The sequence below is a fragment of the Gopherus evgoodei genome, chromosome 3 (assembly GCF_007399415.2).
Source record: "Gopherus evgoodei ecotype Sinaloan lineage chromosome 3, rGopEvg1_v1.p, whole genome shotgun sequence".
NCBI lineage: Eukaryota > Metazoa > Chordata > Testudines > Testudinidae > Gopherus > Gopherus evgoodei.
Genome location: NC_044324.1, coordinates 17,804,844 through 17,819,192, shown reverse-complemented (window position 1 = coordinate 17,819,192; position 14,349 = coordinate 17,804,844). Strand labels below are relative to the sequence as shown.

At 45.5% G+C, this 14,349-nt stretch overlaps 1 protein-coding gene across 1 annotated transcript in view; it reads left to right on the top strand.

Moving 5' to 3' along the window:
• Positions 1-244: 244 nt before the first annotated feature.
• The window catches only part of XKR6 (XK related 6), a 308,921-nt gene continuing 294,816 nt past the window's right edge, over positions 245-14,349 (top strand). Inside the window, exon 1 of the mRNA XM_030555199.1 lies at positions 245-924. Coding sequence (XP_030411059.1) covers positions 245-924 — 680 coding nt within the window. The remainder of the gene's footprint in view (positions 925-14,349) is intronic.

Here is a 14,349-nt window from a genome sequence, read left to right as displayed (position 1 = left end):
AGGCCCGGCCTGGGGGCTCCCGGGGAATCCTTGGGGCAGGGGACAGCGGAGACCGGGGCGGCTGCTCCTGCTGCCGCGGCCGCTCCTGGGCAGCGCGGGAGCGGCGCTTCGCCGGGCGGGCGCTAGGGGTCCCCCCTCCGTCCTGCGCGGGGCCCGGCAAGCGCCTCCCCCGGAAGCGGGGGGGGGGGGAGCCCGGCGAGGGGGCCGGAGAAGCGGGGCGAGCGGCGGCGGCGGCAGCAGCAAGATGGCGGCCAAGTCGGACGGCGGGGGCGCGGGGGTCGGCTTCGCCCAGCTGCACAACCTGGACGAGGCGGCGGCGGCGGCCGCGGCGGGGGGCGCCGGCGGCGGCGGCGGCGACGGGGCGGACGAGCAGGGCGGCAGCAGCTCCCTGCACATCTGCCACTGCTGCAACACCTCGTCGTGCTACTGGGGCTGCCGGAGCGCCTGCCTGCGGAGCCTGCTGGGGCGGGCGGGGGCCGGGCCGGGGGCGGCGGGGCACGGACCCGCTGGCCCCGGGCTCCTCCTCCGAGGGGCCGCCGCACCCCCGGGGGGGCCCGGCGGCGGCGAGCGGCCGTGGCTGGACTGCCTGTGGATCGTGCTGGCGCTGCTGGTGCTGCTGGGCGACGTGGGCACGGACCTGTGGCTGGCGCTGCATCACTACGGGCGGCGGGACTACGTGTGGTGCGGCCTGACCCTGGCCTTCGTGCTGCTGCCCTCCGTGCTGGTGCAGATCCTCAGCTTCCGCTGGTTCGTGCAGGACTACACGGGCGGCGGGCTGGGCGCCGTGCAGGGCCTCAGCAGCCGCGGGCCGCCCATGATGGGCGCCGTGGGCACCGCCACCCCGGGGGCCCAGCGCCTCTGCAGGCTCTCCGTCTGGATCTGGCAGGCCGTCATCCACCTGCTGCAGATGGGACAGGTCTGGAGGTAAGGGGGGGGGGCGGAGAGAGGGGGTCGCCCCCCACCAGCACGCGCACACACTGCGGGGAAGGGCTTGCAGAAGGGGGTCAGCCCCCCACGCACACGGGAGGGGGAGAGGCCTGGGGAGAGGAGGGGTCACCCCTACACCTACACAGGGGGGAAGGGCTTGAGGATAGGGGTTCACTCCCCACTTACATTGGGGGGAAAGGGCCGAGGGGGAGTCATGACCCCACTTACATTGGGGGGAAAGGGCCGAGGGGGAGTCATGACCCCACTTTCATTGGGGGGGAAAGGGCTTGAGGATAGGGGGTCACTCCCCACTTACATTGGGGGGAAAGGGCTTGAGGATAGGGGTCACTCCCCACTTACATTGGGGGGAAAAGGGCTTGAGGATAGGGGGTCACTCCCACTTACATTGGGGGGAAAGGGCTTGAGGATAGGGGGTCACTCCCCACTTACATTGGGGGGGAAAGGGCTTGAGGATAGGGGTCACTCCCCACTTACATGGGGGGAAGGGCTTGAGGATAGGGGTCACTCCCCACTTACATTGGGGGGAAAGGGCTTGAGGATAGGGGGTCACTCCCCACTTACATTGGGGGGGAAAGGGCTTGAGGATAGGGGGTCACTCCCCACTTACATGGGGGGGAAGGGCTTGAGGATAGGGGGTCACTCCCCACTTACATTGGGGGGAAAGGGCTTGAGGATAGGGGGTCACTCCCCACTTACATGGGGGGGAAGGACCAAGGGAGAGGGGGAGTCACGACATCCTCCCACACATTGGGGGGGAAGGGCCTGGGGAGCGGGGGAATCGTCCCTACACATGTATAAAGTGGAGCAGCAGGTGATGGGCCTGGGGAGAGAGGCGAAAGGGAGGATTATAGGGTTAGGGGTGAATCCCAGGCAGAGGAGATGATGATGATGTGGGGTGGAGGTCATTCCCAGACGGGGAGAAAGAACTCTGTTGTATTGCTCCTGTGCCAGAGGGGAATGTTCGATGAAATACAGCTGGGGTTGGGAGGTGAAACTGATAAATCTCAGCGTTAGCTCAAGGTATGGGGAGAAGCGGTCCCCACCACATGTGGACATAGTTTGAATGGATTATGTGGTGTAAACAGGGATTGCTCATTTCTACCCCTGGGACAACTTCTGGGCCTGGATCTGGGATTGTGGGGGGAGAAGTGGGTTCACATCCTTACCTGCATTCCGAGTGAGCTCTAGAAAATGGGTCTGCAAGTAAGGGAAAGAGGGGAAGATGTCCCCCAGGGTTAATCACACTCTGCAAAGAAGGGGAAGCAGGTCGTTATTTGGAAGAGGGAAAAATGTAGTGAGATGTCCTGGATAAATCTTTGGTAATAGGAGAGAGATGCCACTTCAGCAGGTGTAGGGGAATTGGGGAGTGTTTTTAGATTTCCGGTGTAAGGGACTAGAGGTCAGAGATGGGGTTTGTTCCCTAGACAGAAGCTATGGGTGTGTGTGTGGCGGGGGAGGAGATGGGAAGGTAGGAAAGACTATTCAAGGGAAGGATTTGAATAGCAGGGGGAGCGGGGATAGGGAAAGGAAAATTTCCGGGGTTGGAGTGGAGGGAACAGTTTTGGGGGTGAAATCTCCGGGATGACTGTGGAGGTCAGCATACCCCCAACAAAGATTTGGGAGGGAGCATGAAGGGGTTCCCTAGAATGAGCTTGTAAAAATGAACTCCACAGAGATAGGATTTTGGGGAAAGAGGTGATCTAAGGATAATTGTACCGAGCTATTTTGCTACATGTCCTCTAGGACAACTCTGTGTGTGTGGAAAGGGGAGACTTCAGAAGTGAGGCTGGAGGATGAGAGGCATGGATGAGAGAGGATGGGATGAAATCCCCAAGTTGAATGTGGAAGTAACAAGCATCCAGATCAGACAATATTTGGGAAGGAGCTTTGGAGGAATAGTGATCCGATAGGGCAAACCAATGGTTAATTTGGCCTCTTCAGATATTTTCCAGAAGAGGCTAGATATGTGGAAAAAACTAATGAGACATTTTATGTGATGGGGTACAGGGGAATCAAAGGGCTTGTTGCTGATGGGGTTAATTTTATCCCTGCACTGAAATCTCCAGGATAAATCCTGTAGATAAGACATCAAATGGATTTTAGAGGATTGTATTTTTGCTGGTATGAGGGGGAGGAGACAGCAAGGGCTGGTGAGATTAGAAGGCAAGTATTTTGTGGATGATGTATGAGTAATTGAAGGGGTTAATTTTGCTGCTAAATGAAATTTCTGAAAAAGTGGCTGAAGTTAAGATGGAGACAGCACGTTTGAGAGGGTTTGATGTTTCTTCTTAGCGTAAAAATCTTGAGGTAAAATGGAGATACCACAGCAAAGAATTTTTTTTTTTGAGGAGGGGGGCAGGGAGGAATGTGTGGGAAGGTTCTCTGGAATCGCTACCTAGGAAATAAGCTGGTGAAATCATGCAGTGCAACAGAAGCAACATTTCTGTTCTATCGTCTTTTCAATGTCATGTGCACTTATTTAAGACAAATTCCCTCTCAATGTTGTGGATATTTTTGCAGCCATGTCTAGGATGCGTGGGCAGGGATGTGTTAGGAGGAAGAATCAGTTCACAAACCTTTCTGCCTCCTTCCACCAGCTGTTATCCCCAAATGCAGATCATCGGCAAAAGCAGCTTGGTGCAGATGCTTCTTTGGCAAATTGGGGGTGTCTCATCATGCAGCCAAGCAAAATAAGCGATTATGTATTAAAACCAAATCCACAACACATTTGAGTGAATAGTGGGGGAAAAAAACCAAACTATGCTGCTTAGGGGTTCTAGTCATGCATGGAAGAGATGATGTGTGTGTGGCTTCTATGAAGAAAAGAGGCTTAAGTTGCCCAGATTTAGCAGTGACTTTTCACTGCAGAGGAGGATTTCAGTGCTGGGAATGTGCAGGTCCGGGGTTGCTGACATAGGGACTGGGAAGGGGCTCTCCAGACCAAGGCCATGGCTACACTGGCGTTTTACAGCGCTGCAACTTTTGGGCTCAGGGGGGTGAAAAAATCACCCCCCTGAGCGCTGCAAGATACAGCACTGTAAAGCCTCAGTGTAAACAGTGCCGCAGCGCTGGGAGCGCGGCTTCCAGCGCTGTAAGCTACACCCGTAAGGGATGTGGAGTACGTGCAGCGCTGGGAGATCTCCCAGCGCTGGCGCTGCAACCACTCTTGAAACTTCAAAGCGGTAGCCATACCCCAAGTCAGGTTACCTGAAATAAGAGAGCTCACTGAGATCCTGTGTATTACCTGAATCACATTCCGATCTTGCTAAACAGTGCAGTGGACTGAAGCTGGATCTCAGTGTCTGACTTAAGAAAACAGAGAGAGCTACAATTGAAGGAATTTGTGGACTAACCATTGTGACTATTTCGAGGGTGTTTTTACGCTTCTGCCATGGCTGTTGCGACTGTCATGAAAATTAATCTTGAATGCAGTGATGGGACTAATACTGGAAAGCACTATTTTAGCAGTATTTGCCTGCAGCTAAATCATTTCATGCTGGTAAGAAGTTTATGTTAAGGGAAGGAGGGGGACAACTTAAACAATGTATGTTCAGAGTGTGATGCGCTGGGCTTAGGTTCCTTCATGAGAATGGATATGAATTGTGCAAATATAGTACTTAGTTTCTGCACAACATTTATTTTTGATCTCACTATCTGTTGCCCTGCAGCTGGAAGCAAAGTCATGGAGGATAGGGGAGGTAGGACTGAATTGTATAGAGATGCTGTTCTGAATTTCCCAGGGCTCTTTCTTGGTGAATGTCACATAATTTGTATTTAATGCGTGGGGATCAAATATGGTTTGTCATCCTATAGGGACTTCCTTTCCTAAACATTGATGAGACTTGCAAATAAAAAGATTCATAGCTTAAAGTTCCTACAGCAAGCATACAAACTTCTATTAGAATGACTATGTTGGGTTTTTTTGGGCAGACGTTGGAGCATTAATATCTCCTTTATGTCTTGGAATTGTGGAGGCAGTATCTAGCAGTTTCAGTACAAATGAGGGAGGCCTTTTTGGAGATTTGTCCATTATTTGGTATTTTTATACTTGCACAATCACATGCAGAATTTAGGCTTTACCAAGAGAGGTTAATGAAAGCGTTGATGAGAGATGGATTAATTTGTATTTCCAGATTCACTCAGTTTGCTTCTTGCTAATATTTTTATTGTCCCAATCATTGCATGAGCAGGATGGTTTTAAGCTCGCATCATTACAAATGTGCTCATGTACCTATTCCTATCTTATTTTAACAGTCTACAGTTTTTACTTTTCATCTTTATTTCTTAGGTAATCTTGAAGACTAGAACATTTCAGCCAAACTGTTAAAGTAAAGGATGCCAGTCATGCATATTATGCTCTTTTGTGCTTCAGCACTACAAAACTGCAGAAGGGATGTTCATTGAGGAAGAACGTTGCAGTGCCGTGGTGTTACTTGAAATAGACTGGATTCAGGGTTATGCAGGGTTGCCTTTAAAGCTTCCCAGGGTTGTTGCTTCCACTGAAGTCATTCATCTGTGTAAATTAAGGAATAGACATTTTGACTTGAAATATTTAGCATCTTGGCTAATTAGCTGTATTAAAAGTGCTCAGCAATATTATTTTTGTATCTTTACCTCTTTCTAATCACTGTTGCAAGTAGGTTAGTGGGTCATGATTGCATTCCTTAAAATGTACAAGGTTAGTGTGTAAACTGTGAAACTTCATGTAGCACTATACTATTAGGTTAGATCTAGGAATATACCAGTAAAATCCAATGGAATAAGAGTAACCTGAGACTGACAGGTCTAAAATGAAAGCTGATCAGTTGAAAATCCTATTCCATTGTACCTCACAGAAATTCTAAGAAATGTTACCTTACATGTAATGCATTCAAATAAGTTTTTAAAACAAGAACAATAAATGTACATGTTATGAAGAAAACTGGACTGTAAGAAAACCCTGTGGTCCTCTTTCCCTTGACATTAAAAATTTATGTTCTACGTGTGTTATGTAATCCTACAATCGCGGTAAAGACTTGACTATTTTCTTCACTAGTTGATATACCAAATGTGGGAAACTCTCATGTTTTGCAGAAGGTTGTGTGGGATATGGAAAGATAAATATTATTTGCATAGGTTGTCAAACTAATCTATCAAGGAGCTGTCATGGTATAATTCCCCACTCTGAACCTTAGCGTCCAAAAGATGGGGTACCAGCATGAATTCCTCTAAGCTCAGTTACCAGCTTAGAACCTGTAGCGCTGCCACCAACCAGGAATTCCAGTGCCTGGTACACTCTGGTCCCCCCAAAACCTTGCCCGGGGATCCCCAAGACCCAGTCCCTCTGGATCTTAACACAAGGAAAGTAAACACTTTCCCTCACCGTTGCCTCTCCCAGGCTTCCCCTCCCTGGGTTACCCTGGAAGATCACTGTGATTCAAACTCCTTGAATCTTAAAACAGAGAAGAAAATTCATTTTCCCCCCTCCTTCTCTCTCTCCCTCCCAGACTCTCCCTGAGGAGAAAGTAATCCTAACACAGAGAGAAATCAACCTTTCTCTCCCTTCCCTCCTTTCTCCCCACCAAGTCCCTGGTGAATCCAGACCCCGTCCCCTGGGGTCTCACCAGAATAAAAAAACAATCAGGTTCTTAAACAAGAAAAGCTTTTAATTAAAGAAAGAAAAACAGTAAAAATTATCATTGTAAATTTAAAATGGAATAGGTACAGGGTCTTTATGACAGGGGCTAAGTTTGTGCTTCAACAGTTGGTTTAAATGGAATATTTGATGTTAATGTGTGCATAATAAATGAGGATTGTTTTAGTTACATTAGAGAATTTTGCTCTAGAATTAGTATTGTGACATAAACACTCATTGTATTCAGGATACATTAGATTAGAAGTGTTTCTAAATTATGTCTGCAACTCCTGGGCTTTTAGACCATGTCTGGGTTGTTTAAGATGGGAAGATACCTATCTGTCAAACGACCGGGTAGCTGGAAGTACCCATCCATGAATCTTGTCAGATTCTTCTGTCTTGGGTACTCAGATTTCTAGACATTTTCTGCACATTTGCTGTCTTTTCTGGCAGACTTACATATTTTGCTACTTTTCTGCTTAGCTTGTCTGGCAGCTGAGTTCTTCCTCTTTAGGATAAGCTGTGAAACCTTGGCTGGCTGTAGCATAGAGTTCTGTCAGGCTCTGAAAATGCCTGACAGAGGGAAGAAGCACTGGGGTAAATGACAATGCTGTGACAAGCTGAGTTGCACATAAAACCAGATATTGCAGAGAGAAATTCCCCTCTTCCATTGAAAAGGACCTCTGTGTAAAATGACTCTACAGAAGAGAATTCTGAACACCCACCTCTAATATCGCATAGTATGGGCTCTCTCACCTTAAGGAATCTCTGTCTGCAGACATCATTCACATTGATTAAACAGCACAAAAGGTATTGATGCCTAGAATAGAGGACATCTAGGCTCTTAAAGGGAACTAATCACCTGAGCAAAAGGAGACTCTGCATTGGCTGTTAACTGGTAGTGAGGCTTACTGCCTTGTTGTGGGTTACCCACTAGAGGGGGGTCAAATCACAGATGTTGAAGCAGATCTTATGGTATTCTAGCCTTTGGAGAGAAGAGTTTTTTCCATAGCCTTATCAATGGGTGGACTGCACCTTTGCAGTGTGTTCTGGACTAACTCCCCTCCCACACAATCATATAACATCTCTTTGGCAGCAATGTAATTTGCATATGTGGAAAAACACTAGTGTGTGTTGGGGGTGAGGTGGGGGAGGTGAGAGACCTTGTTCAAAAGAAGTGATGTGGTGGTGGTGTTGTCTTGAACCTATCATAAAGAAAAGACAAAACAGAAGCATTTCCAGTCATGTGTGGGACAGAGCCTTGTACTGGGCAAGATGGTGGAGGTATAGTATGGAGACATCTGAATCTCTCAAATACCTTATTTTTCCCTCTTCTTAAATGCTTTCTTTATTTCCATTGAATCCTGACTTGATTTTTAGCAGCCACTGTCTTGAGAAGCGGTAGGGGTAGAAACCGAAGCTTTATACTATCTGAAAGCTTTTAGCTGGTGGAAAGTATTTATCGAACAGCTCATGAGAGAGAAGCAAAAATCATGCTTGAATTAAAGGGCGAGGTGAGAGAAATAGTGACTTTTTTATGATCCACTGTCTAGTGATCTTCCATGAATAGAAAACAGTTTTCAAGGTTAGTACTGATCTTTTTTCAAGACCAACAAACTTTTTCAAGCATTGGAGCGAGGACTAGAAATGGAGGAGGGGGAAAATTAGATTTTGGGCCTTCCTAGCCTGTTAAAATGGACTGAAGACTTTGGTTCTCTGTGAAGGTGGAATTGATATATCTAAAATTCCCCTTTATTGCATATTCTTTGATGGATCCATTGAAATATAGTCAGTTCAGTAGTCATCAGCCAAGGTTGCCAGAAGGCGATTGTGGTAGAAGGCTTGGAAGACAGATGGTTACGCTAAAGTGCTTCTTGGTATTAACAAAGATTTCTGAGGTTTAAGCAGTTTGGGAAAACCCTAGAACAAATAGTTCCAGAAACAGTGTTTGTTTTTTTCAAAGTCTTGTTCTCTTCAAATAAAATCTACACAGATGGGAACAAGGCATTCATATGCACAAATGAATAGTTTTCAGATAGAGTTTTAGAAGGAAAAAAGTGTTTTAGAGGAGGAAGACCTGCACAGGAATCCAAAGTGGAGCCTCTTATTAAAATCAGTGCACTGAGCACTACATTTACAATATGCATATGCCTGAACTGATCAAGTGTGTGTATATATACACCGATGCTGTGTTCCTTGTTTTAGTAGCAATATGTATATGATTGTTGGTATTACATAGCGCTGGGGGGTCCTAAATGAGGTTGGAACACCAAGATCTATACATACATATAGTAAAATACAGATTCTGCTCAAACAATTTACAGACAAGACAGAAGGAAGTATTAATAGCTTCTCCCTCCTTTTTAACAGAGTGGGAAATGAGGCACAGAGAGATTGAGGGACAGATTTTGAACCCATTACTCTTACTGAACTCAGTGTGGGTTAGTGCTTGCCAGCGGAAGTAAATATTCAAGTCCTACAAAAAGGGTCTGGCAGCTAGGTGTCCAGAGAACATGACCTACGAAGGAAGGCTGGAAGAATTGGGTTTGTTTAGTTTAGAAAAGAGAAGACTGAGAGGGGACCTGATAGCAATTTTCAGGTATCTAAACGGGTGTCATAAGGATGAGGGAGAAAACTTGTTCATCTTAGCCTCTAAGGATAGAACAAGAAGCAATGGGCTTAAACTGCAGCAAGGGAGATTTAGGTTGGACATTAGGAAAAAGTTCCTAACTCTCAGGGTGGTTAAACACTGGAATAAATTGCCTAGAGAGGTTCTGGAATCTCTGTCTCTGGAGATAGTTGAGTAGGTTAGATAAATGTCTATCCAGGATGATCTAGACAGTATTTGGTCCTGCCATGAGGGCAGGGGACTGGACTCGATGACCTCTTGAGGTCCCTTCCAGTCCTTGAATCTATGAAACCCCAAATCTCCTGAGTTCCAGCCTAGTGCCTGAACCATAAGACTTTTCTTCCTCTGTAATCATGTTCACACACATTCTGTGTTAGGGTCGATGGCTCAAACCCTAGTCTGAGGATTTAGATACTTTACAAATTAGTCACGTGTCCGCATTTAAGTTGTCATCTCTATTCCCTGAGTATGTTTTCCAGACCTGAAGAAGAGCTCTGTGTAAGCTCAAAATCTTGTCTAACCAACAGAACTTGATCCAATAAAAAGTATAGCCTTACCCACCTTCTATCACGAATTCAGTGCAGTCTGATAACAATCATGAATGCTGAGATTCCAAGATGAACAGGTAAAATGCTGAACTGATTTGTGTGATTGACTTTCATGCGTCAAATGCAAATTTGCCCCTTTGACGTGCATTTCCCATCAACGTTTTTTCATGACCACTATTTGAATATTAGCTTTCCTAGGGTCCTTTTTTCCGGAGGTTGGCTTGGTTGTAGTGCTTCTGGGACTGGGTTCATTGAATACCTAGGATTTTCTGGGCGGGGGTTAGATGGAGCACAGGTGTGGATTATGTGTTTCAGCATGGCTTCGCTCTTTCTCCACTCTCTGTCTAGGTACTTGTATAGTTCTCAGTGCAGTAGTATCTGAATGCTTCACAGTCATTAATGGACTTTACATTCCTACCGCCTCTGAGTAGAGTGGTGTCCTCTGTTACTGATGGGGAATTGAGACACTGGGTAGATTTAAGTCCATTGCCCAAATAACCCACAGGAAATATGTGGCTGTCAGGAATTAAAGCTACATTTCCTGAATCCCAGTCAAGTGACCCATCCACTAAAAAAGTCCCTCCTGCCACTCTACAAGTGTCTTCTCTCAGACCATTTCTACACTGGTGAAATTTACCATAAAAATTCCTACCAGTTCATCAGAACCAATATTAAAACCATGAGGAGCTGCAGGGTAGACAAGGACCCTGAAACTCTTTGCCACCCTTTTAGCTAAACCTGTAGAAAAGCAAATCTAATCAAAATGCTGGTGAAAACAGGGCCGCCTGCCAGCATCTTGTCTAGGCAACTGCTCCTACCAATTCAGCTGAACTGGTATGGGAGCCAAGGGAATTGGTCAATTTTTTCCCCATAGTGCAATAGTGGGGTCAACTTTAGAAGAGTCAGCCTGTTTACCCTCCCACCTAAATGATGAAGGGTTGCATTTACAACTATCTAAAGCCAAATCATTTAGCAACTTTCTCTGGAGTTAAAGGGGAGAGAGGTCTTGGGCTCGCTAGAGGTGGGAAGTTAAAATTTCCTGCCATGTGTGGGACAGACAAAAAGACTAAGGCTGAGATATTTTGTACTTTTTAAAACTACATGTAAGGTGCTCAGAGACGGTGGGAATGGGTATGACTTAGAATTCTAGGTAAGCTCTTGGGGACAGGGAGTCTGTGTGCATATATGTATGTATAGTGGTTAGCATTTTGAGTCCCCCTTCCTAACTGATACACATTAGTGAATCCTGTGTGCATCTCAGAAAGGTTTGAGAGTGACAAATGTCCTAAATCAGCAGTTCTCAGTCAGGGGTCTGAGGCCCCCTGGAGGGCCAGCATTATACTCGCTGGAGCCCAGGGTAGAAAGCCGAAACCCCATGGCATAGGGCTGAAGCCCAGGGCCCTTAACCCCACTCCCTGGGGAGAGGGATAGCTCACTGGTTTGAGCATTGGCCTGCTAAACCCAGGGCTGTGAGTTCAATCTTTGAGGGGGCCATTTGGGGAACGGGGGTAAAAATCTGGGGATTGGTCCTACTTTGAGCAGGGGGTTGGACTAAATGACCTTCTGAGGTCCCTTCCAACCCTGATATTCTGTGAAGCCAAAGCCTGAGCGATGTAGCTTTGATAGCAGCAAAGAATCCTGTGGCACCTTATAGACTAACAGACGTTTTGGAGCATGAGCTTTCGTGGGTGAATACCCACTTCCTCAGATGCATGGGTATGCATCTGAGGAAGTGGGTATTCACCCACGAAAGCTCATGCTCCAAAACGTCTGTTAGTCTATAGGTGCCACAGGATTCTTTGCTGCTTTTACAGATCCAGACTAACACGGCTACCCTCTGATACGTAGCTTTGATAGAGCACCTATGGCATGGGACCCCAGGCAGTTGTCCTGGTTGCTACCCCTTGACACTGGCCCTGGCTTTTATATTCAGAAAAACCAGTTATTGTGGCACAGGTGGAGTTTTTTTATTCATATTGGGGGGGCTTGTGGCTCAGAAAGGAAAAAAGTTGAGAACCCCTACCCAAAATGAATTTATAGAATTACGTTGTATGGGAAACTTGTTCTGTTTCTCTCTCTGGTCCTTCCATGCTGGTAGGAAGTGGAGGAATATTTTAACCGTTTTGCAGCTGGTTCTCACTGCATCTGTGAAGAAACTTGTGGTAGTGCTGGAAATGCATTTTGCCGGCCATACCACACTCAGCAGTTAAAACATCTCAGGAATGGTTTGAGATTAGGATTGGATTTATCCCAGTTATGGTCCGCCAGGAAAAAGAGCAACAGAGGCTGATTACTGTTGAAGTAAAAGTATTGTAAGCAGAAGGCATTTAAAAAATATGAACAGTCTGGTGCAAAATGAGTATGGGAGGTGTTCCAAAAATAAGGAGAAAGTAGTTTAAAAACATGGCTAAAAAAAACCCTTGATTCTGAATGCCAGAGAATATTGCAGTTAGTTTTGCCAATATTTACAACAGAATTGTAAGCGTACATTAAAATACTAAGAGTCCAAGATACGGAAATGAGATTCAGGCAATTGGCAGGATCCCATAAATAAGGATCATATTTCCAGGGAGGAATTTGGTTATACTCGGAGAACAATGGCTCATAGTATCATTAAGGGAAGGAAATGTAGACTGTTGGTTAGAGCACAGGACTGGGAATCAGGAATTCAGTGCTCTTTCCCAACTCCACCACTGACTTGCTGTGTGACCTTTGGCAAGTGAATCGTTTTCTGATAATTTAATAAAAAGGTATATTTTGTATTCCTTTGCAAGAGGATTTTATCTAGTGTTTAGGGAGCAGAAATTGGACCTGCTCTTCCTTTTTCCTTACTGACTAACCTAAATAAATAATTCCAGAGATCAAAGGTCAGACTTTCAAATTTAGGCATACCCAATTATGACCATATATTTGCATGTGCCTAATTTATACATACATAACTGATTTGCATGCATAAGTAAAGTACACATATACACCTCTTCCCCGATATAATGCTGTCCTTGGGAGCCAAAAAATCTTACTGTGTTATAGGTGAAACTGCGTTATATCGAACTTGCTGTGATCTGCTGGAATGAGAACCCCTGCCCCAGGACTGCTTTACTATGTTATATCCGAATTCGTGTTTTATGGGGTCACGTTATATCAGGATAGACGTGTATATGTGTGCCTAAATTGGAATCTGGCCCATCCTCTGCATACCTCACCCCCTGGAGAAAGAAAATTCAGTTGGATAACCAGCCCTATTTTAAGGAGCATTTATGAAATCAGCAGGGGATAGGAGAGAAAAGAGAGACCCTCACTCAAACCAAAATTTAATGAACTTCCTGGATTTGTATAAAAGCATTAAGCAGCATGAAGCTCTGTATCGTAGCTCTGCAGTAATTTGAGGCCCTTTATGGTTTGAATGGAGGGATAAAATGGAACCTGCAATTACACTAATTCTTTCTTACTGAATATTTCGATTTTACTCTTTCCCTTTTAAAACACACCTGTGTAACTCCTAACCTTCATAAAGCTGCAGGAATATTTTTCTCCTCTTTTTGGTGAGCAGTGTAAATGTACTTTTTTATTGGACATGCAGTTCATTTCCTTATTGCTAGAAGGGCATCCCCAGTATAACTGCTTTGGAAAGTGGTGGACAATGAACATTTTTCTGCTCATTTTAACTGTGCTGCCTGTATCACTGGGCTGTCTTAGTTTACCATCTGGTGCAGAGGGGAATGCTGTGCTGCGGATTGAATGCTTTGAGTCCCTGCGTGTGGACCTGACATGATTTTGTCAGGTATCTTTTTAATTGATTTTATTATCCACACAGGGCTTGTCATCAAGAGCTACAGCTATTTTTTTTTTTCCCCCAATCCTGAGGCCATGTTCAGGGCAGGCAGACAAGATCACTGACTTCTGCCATGTAGACTTAGTTTGGGGATGAGGATAACAAAAGGGCATGCTAAGTCTTGCTTGAACAGAGCTTGGTAAAGGTGAGGAGTTAGAGTTGCAACTACTTTCTCCCAAGGTCTGTTATAAATTAATTCACATCTTTAAGGAGACTCTGTCTTAATTTTTTGGAAGCAAAAGTTCGATATTGTGTTTTGTTGTAATTGGCAGTTGGACAGGCACCCGTGAAAAAGTTGAAGGTCTAGATCCTCAGCTGATGTACATTGACATAGGTCAGCTGAAGTCAATAGAGGTATGCCTTTTACACCCCCTAAGGATTTGGCCCAGAATGTTTCTGTAGATAGGTGGTTTATTATTAGAATGGTGAAAGGAGAAGGGTAGGGAGTGGGATGAGAAGGTAAGTTTAATTGATAATTATATTATTGGCTATTTATTATTGGGTTTTGGAAATAACCATTTTCAGTAACATAAAATGAAAGCTTTTAAAATGTAAGTTCATATTTTCAGCTCAAGCATCAAATAGAAAAAATTAGACAAATTAATATAATTGCATTTTATATTCTCTGTACTGAATTTCTGATTTAAAGAGAATTTTACTGATATTTATTTCATACACACACCAGCAACTGGATGCTGTGCTGTCCGGTAACTGTTTTCTAGTCCAGTGGTTCTCAGCCTGTGGTCTGCAGACCCTTTGGGGTCTGAAGACTGTTTGA